The sequence below is a fragment of the Cyprinodon tularosa genome, unplaced genomic scaffold, assembly GCF_016077235.1.
Source record: "Cyprinodon tularosa strain WSP-4 unplaced genomic scaffold, ASM1607723v1 ctg106, whole genome shotgun sequence".
NCBI classification, from domain to species: Eukaryota; Metazoa; Chordata; class Actinopteri; order Cyprinodontiformes; family Cyprinodontidae; genus Cyprinodon; species Cyprinodon tularosa.
Window position 1 is genome coordinate 1,143,401 of NW_024037849.1, and position 24,384 is coordinate 1,167,784.

Here is a 24,384-nt window from a genome sequence, read left to right on the forward strand (position 1 = left end):
ACTTCAGAAGCCAAGTCATTCATTTAGACCTCAGGCATTTATTTTTTTTTTTTACAATTATCTTTGGGCTATTGTAGATTTTAAATTTAACTTTGGAGCTTTAAGTGAGTCCGTGTGTTAAAAGGCTGATCAGGGTTTGTTCTGTTTAGGAAAACTATGCCATTATTTTATAGACCACATAATGATTATTTTATCAAATCTGTTTGTCCTCTTATTTTGCTGTCATGGTTTGATCAAACTTTAAAAGAGATACGTAGAGTCCCAACAATCAGTCTCATTACTGTTCAGCAGGCAGACAGCTGCTTGTCTCTTGTGTTTTAAGCAAAAACTCTTGCCTCCTTCACAGAGGTTCAGCTCCTTTTTCTCTTTTGTGGAGATTTTTATTCTCAAAAATTTTAACAAAGAGGTTTTAAAACCAGATTTGTTCCTACTGCTGTTATTAAAATGCACAAGCTTAGATAACACAGACACTCTCAAGGGACTGGACATTTGTCATTAAGCCTCACTCCCCCTCTATGTGTCCATTGATTTAATCTGTGGAGTATTGAGAACTTTAAAGACAGCTTTATTTTATAGTTCTGCAAATGATTAGATTTATTTTCTTCCCAGTATGTGTGCTAGACAAATATCCAAAATCAGGTCTACCTAAAGCTTCAAACAAAGTAACTTTGATCTTTTTTTTTTATTTATTTTTTTTAATCTCCACCTAACTTTCCTTGCTATCTGCTTCGGTTCAGCACTTGGCAGACTGACTGTCTTTTGCAGTTTGCTAATCTAAAATTAACTAAAAAAAATAAAATGTTATTATATCTATCTATCTATCTATCTATCTATCTATCTATCTATCTATCTATCTATCTATCTATCTATCTATCTATCTATCTATCTATCTATCTATCTATCTATCTATCTATCTATCTATATATATATATATATATATATATATATATATATATATATATATATATATATATATATATGTATAATTCAATATTACATTACCTGCCCTGGGTTTGGCATTTCATGCAAACTCTAAAACAGCGGTGTCCAAATTTCTGCTTTCTTGCATGTTGAAATTGTATTTCAAGAAAGAAAAAAGGCAACAGTGGATTACAAAGCTGAGCTAAACCAAAATGAACAAGTAACGAGCAGCTTCCTCAAAATGTAATGAGGTAGAAAGTGCTATTTTTGACTTTGATATGTGGTGGAGTGAAAGTACCCCAAAGCAATCACTCAAATAAAGAAAGGCCTACTCAAAAATAACTTAAATAAATTAATCAAGTAAATATACTAAGTTATTTTTTGCGTTTCATTGCGTTTCTTCTTTCTTTTTTTTTTTTGAACCAAAGACCCAAAAAAAGGGATGGCGCGAGGCCTTTTATTGTGAAACCCTTCCTCACCGGAAGTTGACAGTTAGCATCTCAGTCAGTTTACCTTCCCGGTAAGAGTGAGACTGTCCAGGTGTAAAAATGTTACCTTTATCTATAAAGGACGACGAGTACAAACCGGCTAAATTCAACCTGCTGCTCAAACTGTCCGGATGGTTCAGGTAAAAGCTGAGCGCTGTTTCCGGTTCTCCGTGATTGTTAGCCTGATGCTAACCCCGGTTAGCCTTAAACGATGTGATCTTCAATCAATCTGCTTCAAACTTGGCTTTATTTGGTTTGTCAGGCTGTAGAAAAGATGTTCCGTGGCGCTGATTACGTCTTTGGATCTAACTGTTAGGGGTTTGCTTCTTTCGTTGGTTTGTTTCTGGTTTTATTTGTTTGGTCAGTATTTTTGTTTCTGTTTGTTTTTCAGGTCAATTTTAGCTGATAAAACGTCCAGGAATCTGTTCTTCTTCCTCTGCCTCAACCTTTCCTTTGCCTTCGTGGAGTTAACATACGGCATCTGGAGTAACAGGTAGGCTAAAAGCAATAGGAGCATCTCTGTGTTATTTGCTCTCTGGATGTGCCACGTAAGTCTTAGCTTTAGCTATGTGTGTATGTGTGTGTGTCCGTGTCCGTCATCTTTAATCTGAAACTCTGCAGTTACTCAGTTTGATCAAACTGCACATGACAAAACAGGAAAGAGATTCCTGCCATTGAATCTGAAGAGTTTAAAAGTTGTGCTGAATGTTGATTCCTTTCAGATTTAGCTTGGGGCGCCGCTAGGAATTTGGGGCCCCATGAAAGACATTGCTATCGCCCCCCCAGAAAAAAAAAAAATAATAATATAAAAAGATGCACGCTTTAAATTTGCTACAGTGGAATCCGCTTATAGTGGTCACAGTTAAAGTAATCAACCGCTTATAGTGTTTAAAATGCTTGGGACAGAATAATTTCTTTACAAATGCTGTTTAAATAATTTGTTTATAGTAATCAAGAAAAATAGTCTTCATTTTTAGCGGTTTTATGAATGTAATCGTGCAAAAATAATTAATATGTGGTTCGAAAGTGATGACAACACTCCAGTGTCAGAGCCCGTGACGGATGAGGACATCATCACAGAGGTACTGGTACCCGCGCTTTGGTGCGGATACCAGTGCTGTGCGCAGCGAGGAGAGGGAGGAGGATGTGGAAATTGTCCAGAGCGGGGATGAGGAATGCAGTTTGCATTTTAAAGACTGGTCTCCTGCATGTTGGTTTCAAAAACTTTGACCTTTTACATCGTTTTGAGAAAGAAGTGAACTCGGTGTTGGACAGCACTCTGATCCAGGGAACCATGGATAATTTATTTATCCTGCACTTGCTGCTTTTGCACTTCTGGTTAGACCTAAACTGCATTTTGTTGCCTTGTACATGTACCTGTGTAATGGCAATAAAGTTGAATCTAATCTAATCTAAATATGTTAAGTGATTTGTTAATGCGGAGCAGCAGATCCGCAACACAAAACAGAGGTAGGCTAGCTTTAATTTTCTGTAGCCTATGCAGTTATCTTCTATGTTGTTGTTCTATGAAACCATTTGTTTCAAGCTTCAGACTTGTTACAAAGAAAATGCACCGGCGGCACCAGGCTACCAGAGTTATGTCTGCACACAGCGCAGTATACTGTAATTAAACTTGCTTGGTACTGTAATAAACTTCAGTAAATGCTGAAGCTGTCCGTTTCATTTCAAATTTCTCTTTGAAAATCCACACAAATGGCATTCAGATGGTATTCTGCATTAAAAAAAAAAGTGAAATAGCGGTAAATTTGGATATATTAATCAACTGCTTATAGTGTTCAAATTGGCTCTGGACCACTGTGACCGCTATAAGCAGATTCAACTGTATAAAGATGCACTGATGAGTATCATTTACATTTTCAATGTAATTTTTATTGTACAATTTCTACAAAGGAAAATAATCATAATTTGAAAAATGTCATCTACTTTGAACTTTACATAAAAAAATCCCCCATCAAAATAATAACAGAACACAGCTATAAAAAAAAGAAAATAGGTTGGATTGTGAAAATATAGTCCAGTTTGGTTTCACTATAACTTTATTAAAGGGAGGGTTGGGAATTGATAAGGTTTTCATGATTCAGATTCCCTTATCGATTCTGTGAAACGATTTGATTCCTTATCGCTTCTGTTTAATGAAAAAACATTACTGTACAATTTCGGGAAATAAACTCATCTTCCCCTGATTTAAATAAACGAGCGTCACCTTTCTCTCGCTCCCTGAACTGCTGAGCAACTTCGTAGCATGTTTCGTTACATCCATTGCAAAAGCTAGAATCATGCAAGAATTCCAGCTACCAGTAGTTTTAAATAAACATGCTAGCAATGAAGGGCTGGAATAACGAGAAAGGCACACTCCCTTAATAACCCCAAAGAGAGATAGGAAACTGGTTTATTTCCAGAAATCGTATATGATTAACTAGGAACCACATTAAGCACAACCAGCGATATAAAACTAGCTACTTACCACCAGAGTTGCCTTCCATGCTGGTCGTAACTTTAGCAATGATTGCAAAGTGCATTTTTGCCGTCTTTCTCTTCCTTAAAATGAAGCCAAACTTTCGATCGCTTTACCAGATGGGGCGCCATTTTTTTTTTTTTTTTGCTTTTCTAGACTTCTGCCTGGTCACGTCGTATTTGCTTACTGAATGCAGTGTGTGTAACTTGCGTAAAAAAACGTGACGGAAGTTGTGCTGCCTAGCGCTAGGCTCTGGTGCTGCCTGGAATCGATAAGAGAATCGTCAAGCGAGCTGCCAAGCGGTGCCATGGAATTGGAACACACAGAACCGGTTCTGACCAGGAACCGGTTTTCGATTCCCATCCCTAATTAAAGGACAGATTATTTTTATGCTGGCCCTGAGAACTTATTTTTCCTTCATATATACGTGTAATAACATATATTTTGGGTTTTGCTGCTCATGAGAATAATCAAGATTTATAGATGTCTTTAATGGTTGTTAAATAATCAGAATTAGAAGAATTAGTCAAAATGTTTACAGCTAAAAAATGAGGGAGATCATAAATATATCTTTTGTCCCAGTCAAGGGACCTTTGGATCTTCCTATCTTTTCCCTCTCAAATGGCGCCCCTGAGTTTAGCAGATCAGCAGGTCATTTTAAGTAGACGACAACAATTTTAGTTACAGGGAGAAGTAAAAACTTGGAGCTTGGTGTTTCCTCACTGTGATTGCTCAGGCTCTGAAACCTACTTCCTGTCAACAAAACTCTTTGGCTGGAGACAGTTTTTGAGAGGGGCTTGGGGAAAAAAAAAAAAGGCAAAAGAAAAAAAAACATGATGTAGAAAAATGTATGGTTGTCCACCCACATTAGCCATTCATCCACCTACTGGTCCTTCCATCCACTTTTTTAATCCCAAAACCAGAGAATAAATGGCTTTCAAGGATGCTACATACTGCAATAAAAAAAAGAAAAGTCAGAAATGGTTTATAATTAATTGTTTTTTTTAAATAACTCTAATTTGAAATAAATAGATTGGCATTCCACACATGTGCTGCCAGAGCCCTCCCTCAGATGATCCTGTCATTCATAGAACTAGGTGAAGTTATTGAATGACGCCATTGAGTTAAAACATTGCCCAAATGCTGTACAGACATGCTACAACTATTCTATGCCTGTTGGTCATGGTCACTCATGTTTATTTATAAACAGCTGATAAGCCTCTATGTTGTCAGATTTCAATCTGAACCGTTTTAATGAAATAAAATTTTGTTCTACTTTTAGGAACAAGGGGATTGTTTTACCTGGTTTGGTTAATGTCTACACTTAAAGCTCTGGGTTTTAATTGTCATTAATTAACTTAGGGGATTTTATTTATTTTATTATATTTTTAATACTTCATAGCAGATATTAAGCCAATGCTGCTTTAGAGGAAATGATCGTCTTGTTGTCTTGGTAATGGCTGGAGTACCCAGAGTGAACGCACACAGTTAATAAAGAGAACAACCCAACTCCTTTTTGTTGCTAAGCAACCATTGTCCATCTGTGCAGCTTCTGGTCTTACTACAACAATAGTAACTAATTTTATGCTACATTATGCTCAAAGCGAGCTGTGGGACCTTTTGCTGCGTCTTGATGCGCATCAACCATTGACTTTGCAATGGTTCTGTAATGCAGTTTTTAAGGTCTTCTGTTGTAAGCAGCTGTTTCACCAAATGTTTAAGGATGAGCTGATTTCTAAGCTCAGATTAGGCAAAGTGCCACTCAAACACCAAAGCTGTTGCAGTTTTAATGCAGCTTCAAACAAAGAAGGAGGTTTTCATCAAACCACAGAATATCTGGGTGTATTTTTTGCTGGTTAAAGTGCCTCTAGATGCTTTACTTACTACTGTTCTAGTAAGGACTCCGACCCAAGAGAGGTAAATACTAAGACCTAAATATCTGTGACCAAATGTAATATAATAGCAAATGCAATCCGATAAACAAGTGTTTAAAAACGGCAAATTGATTAAAACATGATAAACTTCATCTAAAGCCGGAGTGAATAAATAATCATCTATCTTCTCTGCTGTCTCTGTGTCCAGTTTAGGTCTCATCTCAGACTCCTTCCATATGTTCTTTGACTGCACTGCCCTGCTGGCAGGTCTTGCAGCATCAGTCATCTCCAGGTGGAGGTCCAACGACAGCTTCTCCTACGGGTGAGCCCCTCCACCGTAGCTCTGAGCACAGTTACTCAGCTTGTGTTTGATTGTTCTGTATTTGTCTTCCAGGTATGTTAGAGCAGAGGTTCTTGCAGGCTTTGTCAACGGACTCTTTCTCATCTTCACTGCCTTCTTCATCTTCTCAGAAGGAGTCGAGGTAACTTAAAAACAGCCTCAAATGTACAATCGTTATACTGCAATATTAGATATTTCTTAATTCAATCACTGAGAAGAAGAGATAATCGCTCTGAAGGACAGTTTAATCCACATGTAGACCAGTGATGTGGATGATTGGGTCCATGAGGAGCTTTGACATCAGGCGTGGCCACTAGAGGGCATCAGTGGTGCCGCTATGAGTGGATTCATTGAGCTGTCATTCGGTTATCAGACGGTTCGAAGGTCTGTCACAGCAGTGGGTTCCTGTGACCTTAGACAGGAATACCAGAACTTTACGGATTAGCATGACACCAAATTGTCATATTGTGCATTTATAAACATGCAGATGCCACACTGGGTGACTTTAAATGATATGCAAGGTTGGTTCTCTCTCACATTAAGTGATTCTGCTGGATCAGGTGTCACCAGTTCTCTGTCAGAAGCTCTCCTTGTTTACCAGCCTTTAGATCTCTGTGTTTATCTAAAACCTTAGACCGTCCTTATAACACATATTTTCAGGCATAGACCTAATTTCTTATTTCTGTTTGAAATATTTAACATTGAGGTTTTTGGGAGCTGCAGCAAGTACGTTGTTATTACAGCAGGAATCTTTAGATGGGTGACCTTAGAAAGCAGGAATTTCAAATTTTTATTTAATTTTGCTCCTTTTGTTTTGTTCTGCTTGTCAGAGAGCTCTGGAGCCGCCCGACGTTCACCACGAACGGCTGCTTCCTGTTTCTGTGGCTGGTCTACTGGTCAACCTGGTCGGGATCTTTGTGTTCCAGCATGGAGGACACGGACACACACATGGAGATGGAGGTAATTGGTTCCGGAGCTGAAATGGAAACGATAAAACCCCCCAAAAAGCCCATAATTATTTTTGATAAAATCTTGTAAAACATTAAATCTTTCTGCTTCCCTTGTTTGGTCCTAAGGTCATGGCCACAGCCACTCTCTGTTCAACGGCAGCCTGAGTCACGGACACAGTCATGGAGGGCACGGCCACAGCCATGAAGGGCACGGAGGACATGGCCACAGCCACGATAAACATGGACACGGAGGTCACGGACACAGTCATGGAGGACACGAGGATTCGCATTGTCAAAGTGAGGCAGCACTTCTGTCCGAATATAGATGTTTTAAAGGAACATGATGCTGAACCATTCTACTGTTCTTCCTCAGATGAGCTGCAGCGCCCAGGAGAAGGCTCCAGTAAACAGATCCTACAAGGTGAGACGATACATGCATACAGCGGCATCACCTTCAGATAAAAGATAGATACATCCATCTTTATCCTCAGTTCATTTGTAAATCATCGCTTCTGATGAAAAATCAAAGAGGCAGTTTTTTTAAGAGATAAATATAAGTTGAACGGAACATGGAAAAACAAGAGCATACTAGGTTTGTGTTGATCTTCATATCAAAGAAAGCAGCTTTAAGGAAGTAAATACCTGCTTTAAAAATTATATATAATCTTAAAAATTGGAGAGAATGGGATGCTTTTATTGGTTTTATAGCATTCAAACCTTTCATTTAATCTGTGTCTCTTCTGGTAATTTAATCTATCTTTAGTTATGACCTCAGAGTTATTAAGGCATGATGATATATGACTCCTTTAAATATAAACTTCATCAAGTTTCATCTGTCAACAAAGTGAATATTTGTCATGAGTATCTTTCAGCAGGAAAACATTAAAAAAAGATTAAAAAATCAACCCACCTGGACATCAGGGTCCCTCAGACTATAAAAAAAAAAGCTGTGGGATGAGCTGAAGAGAACATCAGATAGGTTCTTCTGTTTGTTGTATATGTGTAATTATGGTTAAATGATCCGAGATATAAGGAAAGTTTTCAGGTAAAGCATCTCTGACTGGAATCTGACCTTAAATCAAACTGGTTGAATGGGATCCTCTCAGAACCTAGAACTCAAATCCACCAGGGGGCAGTGTCGTTCCTCTAGGCATCCTCCTTAAAGGAATAGTACACCCAAAACATGATTAGCCTTCATTTTCTACTCACCCCCATGCTGAAAAACACTCTGGAGTACTTTTTTGATATCTCAAATGTATCTGGAGATCTGGGAGGCTTCTTGCTGTCTGCTGACATTCAAATAATGGAGGTCTATGGTGCCCGAGGCAGAAAGGTCCATAAAAGTCCACAAAAAACGTGTCAATATTCCTCCATACTGCTCGTCCAATGTATTCCAAGTGTCCTGAGTGGGTAGCATCCAGAATTTACTCGAAACGAAGTAACTTAGAATGTTTTTAGAGCATAAACAGTAGTGTATAGGATTTCCTGAAAGCGCGTGCCTGCAAGTTCACGACGCTACGGAAGCCGGCAGACCAAACCAGATGAAAGTGCGCATTCAGCGTCTGCTCTGCCGATAATGCAAGCGTAGAAGAAGAAATGTGCTGTTTACCTGTGCAAAGAAAGAAACAACGAAAGAAAAATGTCTGAGGACTTTAGTGTTGAGGAAGAGCATGAGTTCTTTGCCGAGCTGAATGCGCACTTTCATCTGGTTTGGTCTGCCGCGGTTTCCGTAGACTCGTGAACGCGCTTTTAGGAAATCCTATACACTACTGTTTATGCTCTAAAAACATTCTAAATGACTTCGTTTCGAGTAAATTCTGGATGCTACCCACTCAGGACACTTGGAATACATTGGACGAGCAGTATGGAGGAATATTGACACGTTTTTTGTGGACTTTTATGGACCTTTCTGCCTCGGGCGCCATAGACCTCCATTATTTGAATGTCAGCAGACAGCAAGAAGCCTCCCAGATCTCCAGATGCATTTGAGATATCAAAAAAGTACTCCAGAGTGTTGTTCAGCATGGGGGTGAGTAGAAAATGAAGGCTAATCATGTTTTGGGTGTACTATTCCTTTAATGTAGCTTTTGTGCACAACTGACTGGAATTCTGAGTTTAAGTAGAGATTTGATGTTTGCCTGATATCTGTTTCATAAATGGATATTTCAATGCTAGAAATAAATCTTTACAAACAAAAAAATATATATATTCTGGTAAATAATGTAAAGGGGTTTCAGCTGAGAAGCTGCACATGCGTTCTGCTATCAAAGATGAATAGAATACAAATATTATTGTTCCTCAGTGGGGAATTAAACATGCGTAAGCATTTTCATGCATGACGATTGAAAAAAAAAAATCAAATAAAACTGCAGTATATTTACTCTTAAATACATTAAAAAATTACAGAAGCAAAATAACTTTAAGTTACATAGCTTCTTTTTTGTAAGCAGAAAAAAAAAGTTCTTGTCTGGAAAGAGAATTTTAAAATATTGGACTTAAACTTTTAATCAATAATTAACAGTTGCTATAAATAAGAGGAGAAATAAAAATATAAAAAAAACATTGAACTAGTTTTGCACAAACTATGGTTTAAATGGTAAATACCCTGTTTTTATATAGCACATCTTTTTTGTTTCATTCATTAATAAACACATTCACATGCTGCTGTAGGCCAATTTGTGTTTGAGATTTTTATCTGTGTCACATGTTTACAAATATGATACCATTTGGGGTGAATATGTACTGAAATTATAAATTTGACGCAAAAAAAAAAAATCCATTTGCAGATTTATTCAGACAGAAAACAAATTAATTCAAATGTCTGTGATGTTTGGTTTCCAGGAGTCCTCCTTCACATCATCGCAGACACTCTGGGAAGTGTTGGTGTGATCATCTCTGCTCTCCTGATGCAGAAATACGATCTGATGATTGCTGATCCTATCTGCTCCATGCTGATCGCCCTCCTCATCGGAGTCAGGTAAAAACTCACTGAAAACTCAGATGATGGTGGCTCCTCTAAAGAAATACCGACAGCTTGTCAGATAGTCCTATATCAAGTCTGCTCTCTTGGCTTCCGCCCCGATAACTGACAGCTGTAACTACAGCCTCTAGCAGGGTTGACACGTGGGCGGGGCCTCTGAGCCGCCCTGTGGCCAGCCGACACCACAGCTGTGTCTACTGTGTGAGCCCTTTGCTTCAGTAGTCAACCAACCGGCTGGTCTAAAGGCTGCTAGAGTCCAGCTGTGTATGGGTGCTGAGCTGTGCTGAGGTTAAGGGAGGGGAACAATGGGGTGAGATCACTTCCTGCTCTGGAAGAAAGCTGCTGCTTTAATTTGCTTTTAATGCCTGCTTGAAGTTCCTCGAAGCCTCAGAGGGATTCGGAGGAACTATCAGCACCTCCTGCCTCGATTCATAGTCCAGAAAAGTATAGAGTTTCTAGATCCTGGAAGCAGATGACGGAAAAACATGCTTGCATACATTTTCTGAAGCTCTTGCTTATAGAACATTTGAATTTAGTTTTTATTATTCTTTGAAAAAATTTGCATTATTTCTTCATCTACATGGCTTAGAAAATCATCTTTCCTTTTGAGCCACTTTCAAAGTGCCAGCACAACCTTCTGTCTGCTCATTTTTATAACGTGGATCTCTTAGATCTGCAAGAGAAACATTTATTACAAGTTTGAAATTCTTTTTGCCCAATTAGCCCTTGTTACTTAAAATCCTGGAAGATAAGGTCCTCATGTCTGTTTAATGACCTCAAAGCTGTTTGGAGGACGGACTGTTTCCAATTCTTTGATTAAACAAACAGAAAAAAACAAGCCCAAAGCCTTCTTAATCAACAAAAAACATTGTGGAGTAACAATTGGCATCAGGCCAGGAACATAAATCTCTTTAAAGAGCTGCTACTGCTATGATCTTTAATGAAAATGACTTTTAAAAATATTATATCTGCCATAGGTGCTTTGCTTTAACTTTTTAAATCAGATTTTTATTTCTAATTTTAGGATTTAAAGTGAAGATTAACATGAGAATTTCCTTCCAAAGAAACATAAGACAAGATCTAGGCCTTAAGGGCCTTAATGGAAATGTAATGTAACTATGAGGACTTAAACCTGGTCTTAAATCTACTTGAAATATTAGTTTATGCTAGAAAACTTAACAGGTCCTGTTGAACAAAGATGGAAACCTCAGGGAATATCAGCTGCTGTTACAACAAACTGCTGATACTGCTGCAGGTTTAATGAGTCTCAGACATGGAGAGTTGTAATTTCAATAGTTGACATTCTCTGCAAACTTTAGTCTAAACTCCTTAGATGGATAAACAGACCGATGGATTTTTCTCTCAGCTTTCAGCTCTGTAGACACACTCCACTCAGGGAATGACCCGAAAGGATGAAAATCAATCTAAAGCCTGATGGCTGCCATGGAAACTGGTTTCCACTGATGTAAAGAATGTTCAGTTCGTTCTTAATGGGGCTCCAGCCCTCCTGGAAACTGTCCTGGAGTCTGGTCTGGGCTCCTCGGGTCTCCTGGATGCAGACGCAGCGGTCAGGTTTCTCTGAAGCCGCGGCGATAAATCGACTGGCCGCGCGCTGATGTAGTTTGATCGCTGGAAGCGTGCAGAGCTGCATATTTCAGGACTGTGCTGAGCAGAGCTGTGGTCAGCTGAGAGGCCTTCACCTGACCACAGAGATCGGGTTTCGACAGCTGGAAAGTTGGAGTCACCGTGCAGCTCGGGTCGAGTTAAACGCCTACAGATGTGAGAAAACTCAGACGGAGCTACGGCTAAAAGCCTGGAGACCCTGTGTGGATCTGTTTCAGAATCATCTCTGAAGTTCTACAGGACCATCTTGGTTTTGATGATCAGCTGTTCTTCTGTATCACTGTGACGTGTTAAAACTTTGTGACCTCTGACCCTCAGTGTGGTGCCGCTGCTGAAGGAGTCCATCGGTATCTTGATGCAGAGAACTCCACCATCACTAGACAACGCCCTGCCAGAGTGCTACCAGAGGGTTGGTGCCAACCTCAGACCCCACCCTGTACATATAAAGCTGATAACCTGTACTATGGGTGTGTCTAATTGCTGGTTTGATGTGTTGTGTTCAGGTGCAGCAGCTGCAGGGGGTCTACAACCTTCAGGAACCGCACTTCTGGACTCTGTGTACGGACGTTTATATCGGAACTTTAAAGCTGTTGGTGGCGCCCGACACCGACACACGCTGGATCCTCAGCCAGACGCACAACATCTTCACTCAGGTACCTGAACGCAGGTTCCTGCTGACGCCAACATCTAAAACGGGGCGCTCTGCTCTGAGGAAACCTGCTTGGTTTCATTGGAGAATTAAAAAAAAACTGGTTCCTTTATTTCCCTCAAAAGATGATCATGTTATTATTTCACTTTATCGCAGTTCTGCGTCAAATTTACATGAAAAATAAAAATGTATAATTACTTGTTTTATAAAGCTATTAATTTCTAGTATGAGCCCAGTTCATGGCTCTGTTGTTCAGCTTCAGTCTCCATTGCTCCTCCTCTACAGTTGGCTATACAGCTTCACTTACACTCTAATAAATGGCATTGTAGCTAAGAATGGAAATTCTTTTCCTGGAGCAAGAGAGGCTGCAGAAACCTTTTTGACCGTATTCCTAGAAAGATGCCGGATTATGCTCAAAATTAAATAAAAAGCTTTTGTTGTTGTAGCTGAAGTAACATTTCTAAGACTTGAAGCTGATTGAGCAGGAAGGTGCTTCACTTTTAGCTTCCTTCTAATCTAATCTGTGATGATTGGAACTTTTATCGGCTGCATTAAAGATATTTGCTGCTAATGGCCTCTCAACAGAGGCTCACTTAAAAACCATTACAAACTAGAGAGCACTGGGAGAGCACAGACATCAGCTTTTCCTGTCTCAGAATATTTTAATTTTTTAAATTCCTAAATCCCAACCGCAATCCGGATCATCAATTTAATGGGTTTAGTGTCGGGCTAAGAGACTCCTGTGGTAAAAATCACAGAACAATCCATCCATAGCTGCTTCAGACATCTTGCAAACCAACATTAGCTCCTTTGGTGGAGAAAACTGTAGAGATGGAGACTTTCAGTGAACTGGTTTTAGGTGGTGAACCATGAATTATTTATCTGTGATCTGTGTGAAGCGGAATTGGTTCCTGTAAGGCGTGAACTGCTGTCATTTCAGCCTCTGTCGTTTCTCTGCAGGTCGGAGTCCGCCAGCTGTACGTTCAGATCGACATCGCCGCCATGTAGAAGCTTCTCCTCCAACCCGGGGACCAGTCACATTCAGTCACCTGCTTCCGGGTGACCTTTAACCCCCTCCATGCAGTAAGGGGCGCTGGGCGCGCAAAGAACTGAAGGACTCAAACAGCTGCGCCCGTGTTCTCTGTTTTATAATTACTAATTGGACCTGTTCGGGTTCGGTGGGCGACTTGTTCTCCTCGCTCCTCCTGCTCTAAACTTTGTTTACAGCAAAGTATTCTGGGTAAGTGCCTTCATCAGAGACAATCTGAGCCCCTCCCACTATTGGTGACATCACAAGTGGTATCTGCTGATTGGTTCAGTGTAATGTCACCACTTACGTTATTTTTATGATTTTTTTTTTTTTTTTTTTACCGTGCCAAACCTTGTGACCAAATCATGTGACCTGTTAGTGGGATTTTTTAAAAACTGTAATAAATCAGTTCCTCAGTTATTGATTTTTATCTTTATTGATTTTTTTTCAGAACAGCTGCAGGTTGAGTCCATGTTAGATTTACAGTACAGATCATTCTGCTTTAAAGGAGTTTGGGTCCATCCTCAGGAGGATTCCTGGCAGGTAGAATGATTAGGATGTGAACGTGGAGCTGTCGATCATGCGCAGGTGTTTTAGCGCATCTGGCTCAGAGTTCACTCGGAGCATGTCTACCTCAAGGGGATGGAGTCTGGCGGTGACCACCAACGAATGGAGCGGCCCGCCCAGGTCGCATGAAGCCAGCTGACGCAGCGTCCCCGATCGGATCGTCTGGTCATCAGCGCCGAGCCGGGCCAAACCAACGCACACAGTGTCCTCTGTTACACCTGGACAGACGGAGTGGACAGAAACATTGAGCAGGAAACTGGAAGTTATGTTAGTTCTCCAGAAACAACATAACTTCAAAATGTGACTTTAATGTTAAAATAAACAGATCTTTCAATGCAAATGACATTTTAGTTTTATTTAAACAGGTTTTATCTACAACCTTTGGAAATATTAGTTTATTTAATTTACCAGGGTTTTAGTTTCTCCATTATGTAACAAGTTGATACCAGTAAGGCTGAAACATTGATGTGGAAAAGCCCACTGGGGGATCAATCAATAAAGCAGATCAAGTTCAACTCACCCAGCTCCTCCCCTTCCTCCCTCCTCCTCTGGATGATCTGAATCAGCTGATCTGCCGCCTGACTGACGGTCATGAAGCGAGGAGGCTCATAGATCTTCTTCCCTCTGAAAATGGAAATCGGTACAACACTGACAAAGTGGTCCCTTAAAGCCAGGGGCGCCCTACTACAGTCCTTAAAAAGCTTCTGTCCTTCAGCTTTTAGATGCATCCATTCTCCAACAAGCTGAATCTAATGAATGGCTGATTACCAGGCCTGAATGACTGACTGCTAATGAGGAGATTCAACCATCTGAGTCTATTGAAGAAGGAATGCATCAAAAAGTTAAAACCCACAGTAGCTCTGCAGGACTGGACCTGGGAAGCCCTGCTTTAGGAAAATAAAGAAAAAATAAGGCAAATAACAGTTTAATGTTGCTCCTTTTATAAGATTAAGGCCATTATCAGGACTTTTATGCACTTGCTGCTGCAGTCTGGGAGAGTCCAAGATTTTATTCACAGGTGGAAAACATTTAGACATCTTCTCTGAAATTATCATTCCAGAAAATAACTCAAAACATCAGACTTATCTCAAAGAAAAGATAAAATCCTCTAAAGCTTCAGGCTAGACTGAAGAGCTCTCAGCATGTAACACTTCCAGACAGAAGTCGAGGAAAGATGGATGAGTTTTGCATGGATTTAAGGAGAAACTAAGAGTATGACAGCTGGGCTAAGGTTTGCAAAAAAGCACAATGAGACCAAAACATCTCAAAGTATAAAGCCTAGTGGTGGAGGGTTGATGATTTGGCCTGTGTTGCTGTTGTGGTCAACCTGTCTGACACCTAATGTTTGGTGCAAATGGCGTCAAATCCAACAGTGTGGCTAAATAAAAAAAAAAGACTCCGATGCAATGGTCTAGTCAAAGTCATAACACCAACCGGAGTTGATCGGGTCAAGTCCCCTAGTTGGAGGCTTAAGACAACTTTGTAGAAAACAAATCACTGAAGCAACATTTGAAAGGGTGATTAAAGTTAAGGATGGTTCTTATTCAGTTTTTCCATTTAGTTTAGTTTGACTTTGTTGAGGCTTTAGGTCACGTTCCTGGTTTTATGGCTTTTTTGTGTTCTGGTGGAAAACCTCAGGATTTAAAACATGGCGAAGCTCTGAGGTGACTGAATATGGTCAGTGAATGTTAGAGGGTAGGAAAATGGTTCAGAATGGGATCTGATTTATGTGGAGAGAACATCATTATGAGCAGCTTTATGTGGGTCTGCTTTGATTTTTGATTTTTTTTTTTAGTTTCTGCCTTAGAATGCGGCCTGGCACTCGCTGGGGTTCACCATCAGCAGAGATGGTCAGAGACAAGTAGGGCACTTCAAACTGAAACAGAGGAAGATGTGAACCTTACCTCATCATGTTCTCAATGCTCTGCTCTTTGACTTTAATATCTGTAAAATAAAACAAGAAAAATGGAGAAAAACTTATACCTACGTACTGTAGTATGAAGGATCGTGCATCTCCTTCTCTCTGCTTTTTCTTAAAAACACGATTAGCCATCAAAGACTTTAGCTGTTTCTCTTAATTATTTTGTTTTCTGCTTGATCACCTTTTTATGCAGACTCAACAAAACATGCAGAGATATTTAAACAGTAGGACTTGACGGTGAAATGGCACACGTCAAAGGATAAATATTAAACATTAGGAAACCTGGAAGACCTCTGATAAACACAGTCCTCCTACTGAGAACTTAAAGTTATGGTGGAGGATTTTTCGCAAATTTTAGAAAAGACCAACCTTCGCCAAAATGCATATGCACATCCCTCTACCTGCTCCTGAGAGGGAATGAATGAAACCCGTGTGAGAGCCTGCATGCTCCGTTTAAATGTTGCTGTTTGCATTGCTCATACAAGGTTACTTTCCAAATGATTTGCAATGTTTCCGCCATGTCAGATTCACCACCAGTAAGTGAAAATGGGGACAAGCACGTAGGACGGCCATATGTAAACATATCACCGGTATGATTGACAATTAGAAGGACCACTTATTTTGATGATCCAGCAGGAAAAAGAACATCCTCCACTATACCTTTAATAATAATTGCACTTTATTGATCTCACATTGGAGAAATTTACCTCTGCATTTGACCCATCCCCTTAGGGAGCAGTGGGCTGCCATCGTGCGGCGCCCGGGGAGCAGTGTGGGGTTAAGGGTTTTGCTCAGGAACCCAGAGTGGAGGGTGTGGGGATCGAACTGGGTACTTGCAACCTTCTCAGAGCACAAGTGCCCTCCTCTAACCACTAGCCCAACACTCCCCTAAATATCAATAAAAATTGGACCAAGACTTCTGTACATAGTGGCTTAGCTGACTGCTTTTCTATATTTACTGCTGTATCCTTACATTGTAATAATGTCCTTTAACCTTCCCTTGTTCTCTATACATCTACCAGCAAGAATTTGCTGTTGTGCTTTGTGTCTGCAACAAAACAACCTGACATTCATGATTTATGTAGAGATGATGGATGAGCGTCTGACTCTTTATTACCTTTTTCCTTTATTTCTTCTAATGAATATTAATGACACAGACAGCAGCAGGCCATTTACCTCCCAGCAGACTGTTATTTTAAGGGGTTAGGAGCCTTCGGGGGCCCCGACTGATTGAAAGTGACACCTGGGGACTCCCTGAACACACTAAGGGAGGCAAAGTTCATCTAGATGATTCAGTTTGATATGGATTATCACAGTTTTTAGAATTTGTAACTATAAAATTTTTGTTTTCTGGTTTTATGCGAGTGCGATTCTCACCTAAAAGGCAGAGCGTGTGCAGTCCAGCCGCTCTGTTTTTGCAGATCTTGTCATAGAAACTCTCAGGTTTCCATGTTTCTGTCCAAAACACCACAGAAACCGTCTCTCCGAAGTTATACAGCTAAAAAAAATTAAAGAGGAGAAAGTCTTCTGGTTTATGAGCAGCTCCTTGTGCAATGAAATGATTCGGATCAGTATAGCCCTCCAGCAGGAGCAGAATCCCTAATTCTCTGTATCATGACCGTGACTTTAGCTGCTGCTGCAGCTTTGTCCAGAAGCTGAATCCTGAAGGGGTCCTGATGAAGGGGCTTTGCTCTGACAGCAGGGGCCGACTGAACCCAGTCCCAGTGGATGGAAACCAGAGCTCATTAGCATCTTCAGCCCCTCATTAACATATTAACAACATCTCAGTGGAGACACCGTGTCAGCATTAAATCTGGGTTTATGTGCGTGCTGTGACAGCTGGGTCCTGCTCTCTGATTGGCCGCTTTGACAGCTCAGCTATTGATGATGTTACATTAATTTGATGCTTTTGGTGGTATAACACTAATACAGTTTAATGAGTTTAATCAGGACCTGCGGCAGATGGGATGTCTTAACCTTGTGGCTCCCAGGGGGCCACTTGCATTAAGATGGCAATAATCACGACTAAAACCCTGAACTCTTTCTCTTAGGTTTAAACCTTGATTCTTCCAGGTATGGTTAACACCCTGGAGGCGGACTTCCACGACATTTGCTATTCAGAAGAAACAAAGTCACCTGCAGACCGCAGCAGCCTACGGCGTTCATGATGGAGGCGTTATGGATGACTTTGTAGGGGATCCCAGCATTCACTGCCCTGAGAACAAGGTCGCTGTGAGTGGTAGCTCTGGAAAGAGAAAACGCTGAAGTTTATTATTGGAACTATCCATGGTCAGAAATGTAAAGTTTTTGTTTGGTCTTCTGAGAACTGAGCAAAGAAAATCATGAAAGAGCTGAATTACAGAGTAATGTTCAGATGCAAATAAACGTTTCATATAACTTCTAAAAGCAGTCGGGGTTTCTGAGCAGAGCACTGCAGGCAAACTGCTCACCACTCTGTTATTAACTCTGAGGAATCTGGTGGTTTTTGGGGAGAAATGCGTAGAAATGGGGGCCAGAGCAGCTGTGAGATCAACTCTGCGGTCACAGCTTCTTCATCCTGACGCAGCAGACCTCAGATCTGTCGGACCGATGGAGGATTCTGGTTCCATGGTCCTGATTCCGTGGATAATGTGACTTACCCAAATGGGTCGCCCACCACCAGGAAGGCTACATCTGTGACATCTGCGTCCTTCAGGATCTCATCAGCTCCCTGTTCCACCATGTCCCTGTCTGCCAGGATCAACTGCTTCCCATAGTATTCCTCCTGGGGGGGGGGGATGGGGTAAAAATGTGAAATCTGCTGACACTCACAGATGATTGTAGTTAATGTAGCATTAGATATAATTATCAAATACTTTTTCATTCATTATAAAGTCGAAAATGAGCAAAAACAATCTCCTTTTCTTCTGCTTTAAATATTTAACATGTCCATGATCCTGTTTGTATCAAAGCAATGGTTCAATCTGTAAGCCTACAATGCAAAATGCTAAGTCTTGCCATTTTCCATCTGGTCCTAAAACATCACGTGCTGGTGAAGATTCTCAGTCATCCAGGTCATAGTTATTCTGAAAAATTGAAAAAAAAACAATACACTGGACTTTGTTTCCAAGGTTTGAAGACGTTTCGCTTCCCATCCAGGAAGCTTTCTCAATTCAAAATGTCTGGATTCACCTCATTTTGACATTTTGAATTGAGAAAGCTTCCTGGATAGGAAGCGAAACGTCTTCAAACCTTGGAAACAAAGTCCAGTGGATTATTTTTTAAAATTTTTCAGAAGTCACATGTATTTTACACTGCTAAAGGTTTTTACTCAGATAACGAAGTAAATCAGAAAGTGTCTTAGCAGTCGCTTCCGAAGCAATTCACACCATTAAAATCTATTTAAAACCAACACTGGGTTAATGGCAGCAATATCTGCATAAAAAAGCAACTAAGCAACTAAAAGGAGTTTAAAAGGACCCTTTAGCAGTTTGATGAAATAATGCATGTTCGGCAAAGGTAGTTCATAAAGATTAAAATACTTATCAAGTAGTTACATACAAGTATAACATGGTGGTAAAGAGTGTCTTGTTCTCAAAGCTGCTTTAAATCTAAAAAGCTGCAAAGGTAAGTAGGACAACGCTGGAGCAGCCAAACACTGGTGATAAATGTTTTTATGAGACAGTGGCCGACAGGCGCAAACATTCGGTACAGGACAAAACGAGCTGCAAAAACGTATGTGCCAAGCAAAAACAAAAAAGATATGAGCTACGAACAGCTGAAAACTTAGAGCAAACATGAAATGGGCTGCAAACATGTTTGAAGTTAGAAACAGGTAAAAACACATAAAAAAAACAACAAATGCTTCAGAAAAACAAACAAAAAATGCTGCAATTACTAAATATAGAAGCAAAAATCTAAAAGTCACTAGGATTAAACTGATTTTCAGATAATAAATAAAAAAATCTTGGTGTTTCCGGGGAGGAATCAGAGAAGAGCCGCTGCTCCTCCACATCAAGAGGAGCCAGTTGAGATGGCTCAGGCATTTAGTTAGGATGCCTCCTGGACGTCTCCCTGGTGAGGTGTTCCAGGCATGTCCCACCAGGAAGAGGCCCAGGGGGAGACCCAGGACACGCTGGAGGGACTATGTTTCTTGGCTGGCCTGGGAGTGCCTTGGATTTCTCCCAGAGAAGCTGGCCCAAGGGTCTGAAGCTGCTACCCCCGTGACCCGACCCTGGATAAGCGGAAGAAGGTGGATGGATGGATCTTGGTGTTATTTTCTGATCAGGACCTGTCATTTAAATCCCATATCAAAGAGGTTTCAAGAATTTCCTTCTTTCATCTGAGAATATTGCAAAAATTAGAAATATCATGTCCAGGGGTGATGCTGAGAAACTAGTCCATGCATTTGTTACTTCAAGGCTGGACTATTGTAATTCTTTACTATCAGGAAGTTAAAAGCCTTCAGCTGATCCAAAATGCTGCAGCCAGAGTTCTGATGAAAAATAAAAAGAGAGATCATATTTCTCCTATCCTGGCTTCTCTTCATTGGCTTCCTGTTAAATCCAGAATAGAATTTAAAATCCTCCTCCTTGCATATAAAGACTTAAATGGCCAAACTCCATCTTATATCAGAGATATGTTGTTCCTTATGTTCCTAACAGAGCACTTCAATCTTAATCTGCAGGTTTACTAGTGGTTCCTAGAATTTCTTTAAGTAGAATGGGAGGCAGATCTTTTAGTCATCAGGCTCCTCTCCTGTGGAACCAACTACCAGTTTTAGTCTGTGAGGCAGACACCCTGTCTACTTTTAAGGCTAGGCTTAAAACTTTCCTTTTTGATAAAGCTTCTAGTTAAAGGGGCTCAGGTTATCCTGAGCCATCTCTATAGTTATGCTGCTATAGGTTTAGACTTCTGGAAGACATAGTGAACCCTATTTCATTATTCTGCTTCATTCTATCTCTATTCTCGCACTCTGCAGAATCTATTAGTTCAATCTGTATCGTTCTGCTCTCTCTCTGCTTTTTCTCATAGTAGCTTCACCTCGTCTGTTCCTGTTTGACTGTGACACCATCCTGGAGAGAAATATCAGCTGTGCTGCTGCGATCAACACCTTTGTTTATAGATGTTGGAGATCGGCCTGTTTTATAGTGTAGTCCTGTTTCTCTGACTGTGACTAACTGGATGTGCTCTCTTCATCCTCTGACATGAGAGCTGGCTCGGAGCTCGTCTGCCTGGCTGTGTGTTTCCTGGACAGGGCCGCCTTTTACAGTTGCTTTTTGTATCTCTGCTTCTGTCTCCTTGAACCCCAGTCGGCCTTGGCAGATGGCCGCTCACACTGAGCCTGATTCTGCTGGAGGTTTCTGTTCCTGTTAAAAGGGAGTTTTTCCTCTCCACTGTCGCTACAAGCATGCTTGGTGGGAGGGATTCCATTGGAGTCAATGAGTCGATGCAATCAACTGGTTTTCTTTAAATAGAAAACTTTGAATCAATTTGACTGGATGATCTGGTTGAACTGTTAAGTGTCTTGAGATGACGTGTTGTGAATTGGCGCTATATAAATAAACTGAACTGAGTTAAAAATCAACAAAAATTAGTAAAACAAAGAACAAATCATATTGTTAGTCATATTACTATGCATAACTATGCTGTTACTGTGTAATACTTTAGGATAATGTGTTTGAAAATGAAATGAAAGATTTTTTTTAGGCTTAACCTGTTTGTATTGTAGGTTTGGTCCAATATGGTTTGTTCTTTGCTCATCTCTCTCTAGTGGTTTGCAGCACTTCCATTATATTAGAGTTTGCAGCTGTTTTCAGTATTTGCATTATTTTCTCTGTGTAACTGTAGCATTTTTTGTGGTTACTTCATTTGTTTTGTATTCGTTTTGTCGATTGCAGGTTTTTGCTACTTTTAGTGATTGCAGCATTTCTTGTTTGCAGCATTTTTCTGATGCCTTTGTTGTTATTTTGTTTTTTTGTGTTTGCATATTTTGGACCTCACATCATCCGTGTGTTTGAGCCTCACTTCGCCGTTTGTTGAACTGCTTCACCTTTTTGCAGTGTTTTTCTTTCACAGTGGTTTTTTTGTGCTTGCGTGTATGGGAGTTTGCATCACACGTTCTTGCAGCTTGTTTCATCACTTACTGTGCGTTTACACCTGTCGGCCACCATATTATATAGATCCGCTAACACCAGCTAGTAAAGAAAATACAAACATGCTGATACACTGTAAAGGCTCTAAGCAGCTAACCCATAAACTATAGAAGCTCAAAGAATAATAAAAACGGTACGGAAATTGACAAATACTAAGGAATTTAATAAGAACCCTGCTAGAAAAAAATAACTATATGTCTGCTTAACTCTGTTTACAAACTTTACCTTATGCTAAAATAAAAAGATAAATTGACAGACAGACGGACAAATTGATTTCAATAATCGATTAATCACAATTAACTTTTTCAGCCCTATAACAAATACATCACTATTTACTGCTTGTGCTACAATGTTTGGTGATTACTAGGTGTGCAATTTGCACTGATCACAGTTTTCTGGCCGATGCCAAATCTTTAAAAAGCCTGACATGCCGATATGGATTTCAGCCGGTACAGATTTAATTTTATAACTGACCATGTGAGCTTTTATAGCATCACAGGAAACAATATTTTAATCTGACTAAACAGAAAAAAATGCATCATTGCCAGTGAAAAAATAAAAACTTCTGAAATAACTGCTCTCAAATGTATATTAAAGCTTATGGCATCGACACTGGGTGAGTTTTAGACTTACAGAGTTTGATGTGATTGTGTGAAGGATCGGTTTCACATCTAAATATCAGCTGATCGCCGATCTCCCAAAATTAAGAAAATCAAGGCTGATCAATCGGCTGGCAAATCGGTGCAACCACAACATAGCCATGGTTTATCACTGAGGGTTTGGTCTAATAAAGCCCCTGTTACCGGGATACCCCTGAATGAGCTGGAGGATGGCACTAGGTAGAAGGACTTCTGGATTTTCTTCCTGGACCTGTTGCCCCAGCAACCTGACCTCAGTTTGTGGATGACAATGGATAGATTTTACAATACAAACCTTTCAAAAGCTTTGCCAGCACAGTTAAACAGGATGACCATAGTGTCGAAATATAATTGAGCATTTGTGCCAGAATTTGAAAAAAAAAATCAGGCTTAGCTTGATCTATTTTGCACAGATGAATAAGAAAAAGTCTCAATGTATTTATCAGAGATGGAACCCCTAAACAACCTGGACTGCAGTTAGATGTAGATTTACAGGATGCCTAATGTGGCCAAAAACAATACCCACACATTACTGAGATATTCAAATATATAAATAACAAGAAACAATCCTGCACCACTTTCTTTCAACTTCACGACAATTTACAACAAGTCGTATTTCGGCTTGAATATTTTAACACGTCACTGTTTGCTGTTGTAATGATGTGAGCACGTTTGCAAATAACTGCGTTATTATTTATAAATGGAGTCAGTGTATATTTCCTTCATTTGGTCCTTGTTTTTCCGGACTTACCAGAGCTTCTTTCCCCACAGTCAGGATGGAGGTATAGGCCTCCAGGTAAACCCGGGAGCAGCTCCTCACAGCCTGCAGACCCTTCACCGTGATGTCGGTGGCGTCTCCGAGCCCCAAACCGATTAGATAGAGCATCCTGTCAGCCCCGAATATTTAAAATTCACCACATGGAGCCACAATAACCAAACGACTCTATCCTCTCACATTCACGTGTAGTCCCACTAAACAAGGCGATATACGGCTCGCTGTAAAGTGTTTATAGTCACGACAGCTGTCAACGAGATACGGCCAATGGCAGGTCTACTAGCTCCAAACTCCATAAGCAAAATGATGTATTAAGTAAAATGCTTCCCCTGATTGCAATATTTGTTGAAATAATAACTGCTTTAGTATATTTTCCTCAGCAAAATGTCTCACCGTTAATTCGGTTATGTTATAATGAAATAATCAATTACTTAGTGTAATTTACAAACATTTTACTCAACTCCATTGAATGTCATACTCCTATGATTTTGGAAATACAATCTGTAATTTAGGTTTATTACACAATTCATGTGCGCCGATATGAAGAGGTTTTGGTAGGAGTTGCAAATTTTCTCCAAATTGTGATTTTTTTTTTCTTCATTAAAATATTTTTAACAAAAAAAAAACAAAAACAAAAAACTCTGCCTTGGAAATGTCATACTTTAAGTATAATCAGCCCCTATTCAGGGACACAATGCTATATTCCTAAATGGTAAATAATATAAATATAATATAAATGTATAATTAAAACAAAAAAGCTTGTCTAAGAATAGAACAAACTTTAACATTGTCTGTGTCTGCAGCATTATTTATTCACTGGTAGATTATCCAAGAATTTACGAAAGAATAACAATACCTTTTAATATTATTTAGGTGAAATGTTAAGGTGTGGCAAGACTACTCCTTAAAGTAAAATCTTTGTTCAAAAGTTCATCTATTTAGTTGAAATCTTAAGGTGTGGCAAGACTACTCCTTAAAGTAAAATTTTTGTTCAAAAGTTCATCTACTTAGTGTAAAT

At 39.9% G+C, this 24,384-nt stretch overlaps 2 protein-coding genes across 2 annotated transcripts; one reads left to right on the forward strand and one right to left on the reverse strand.

Moving 5' to 3' along the window:
* The first annotated feature begins 1,387 nt into the window (after positions 1 to 1,387).
* slc30a7 (solute carrier family 30 member 7) lies at positions 1,388 to 13,751 on the forward strand. Its single transcript, XM_038286703.1, has 11 exons — positions 1,388 to 1,549; positions 1,801 to 1,902; positions 5,968 to 6,081; positions 6,154 to 6,241; positions 6,930 to 7,059; positions 7,176 to 7,346; positions 7,423 to 7,470; positions 9,891 to 10,026; positions 11,971 to 12,061; positions 12,156 to 12,305; positions 13,262 to 13,751. The coding sequence occupies exons 1-11, from the start codon at positions 1,470 to 1,472 to the stop codon at positions 13,307 to 13,309; spliced, it is 1,158 nt and encodes a 385-aa protein (XP_038142631.1). The 5' UTR covers positions 1,388 to 1,469; the 3' UTR covers positions 13,310 to 13,751.
* On the reverse strand, positions 13,745 to 23,598 carry dph5 (diphthamide biosynthesis 5). Its single transcript, XM_038286715.1, has 7 exons — positions 23,343 to 23,598; positions 18,459 to 18,583; positions 17,956 to 18,064; positions 17,197 to 17,317; positions 15,803 to 15,842; positions 14,419 to 14,522; positions 13,745 to 14,116 (listed from the first exon to the last, which is right to left on the reverse strand). The coding sequence occupies exons 1-7, from the start codon at positions 23,475 to 23,477 to the stop codon at positions 13,884 to 13,886; spliced, it is 867 nt and encodes a 288-aa protein (XP_038142643.1). The 5' UTR covers positions 23,478 to 23,598; the 3' UTR covers positions 13,745 to 13,883.
* Positions 23,599 to 24,384: the final 786 nt, after the last annotated feature.

What these genes read in the sequence shown, in the direction of transcription:
- slc30a7 (XM_038286703.1), top strand. Translation starts at nt 1,470, where the DNA reads ATGTTACCTTTATCTATAAAGGACGACGAGTACAAACCGGCTAAATTC. An exon ending in AAACTGTCCGGATGGTTCAG is followed by an intron (nt 1,550 to 1,800) that starts GTAAAAGCTGAG and finishes TTTGTTTTTCAG; the next exon opens with GTCAATTTTAGCTGATAAAA. An exon ending in CGAGGATTCGCATTGTCAAA is followed by an intron (nt 7,347 to 7,422) that starts GTGAGGCAGCAC and finishes GTTCTTCCTCAG; the next exon opens with ATGAGCTGCAGCGCCCAGGA.
- dph5 (XM_038286715.1), bottom strand. Translation starts at nt 23,477, where the DNA reads ATGCTCTATCTAATCGGTTTGGGGCTCGGAGACGCCACCGACATCACG. An exon ending in TAGGCTGCTGCGGTCTGCAG is followed by an intron (nt 17,318 to 17,955) that starts GTGACTTTGTTT and finishes AATTTTTTTTAG; the next exon opens with CTGTATAACTTCGGAGAGAC. An exon ending in GGAGGAAGGGGAGGAGCTGG is followed by an intron (nt 14,117 to 14,418) that starts GTGAGTTGAACT and finishes CCGTCTGTCCAG; the next exon opens with GTGTAACAGAGGACACTGTG.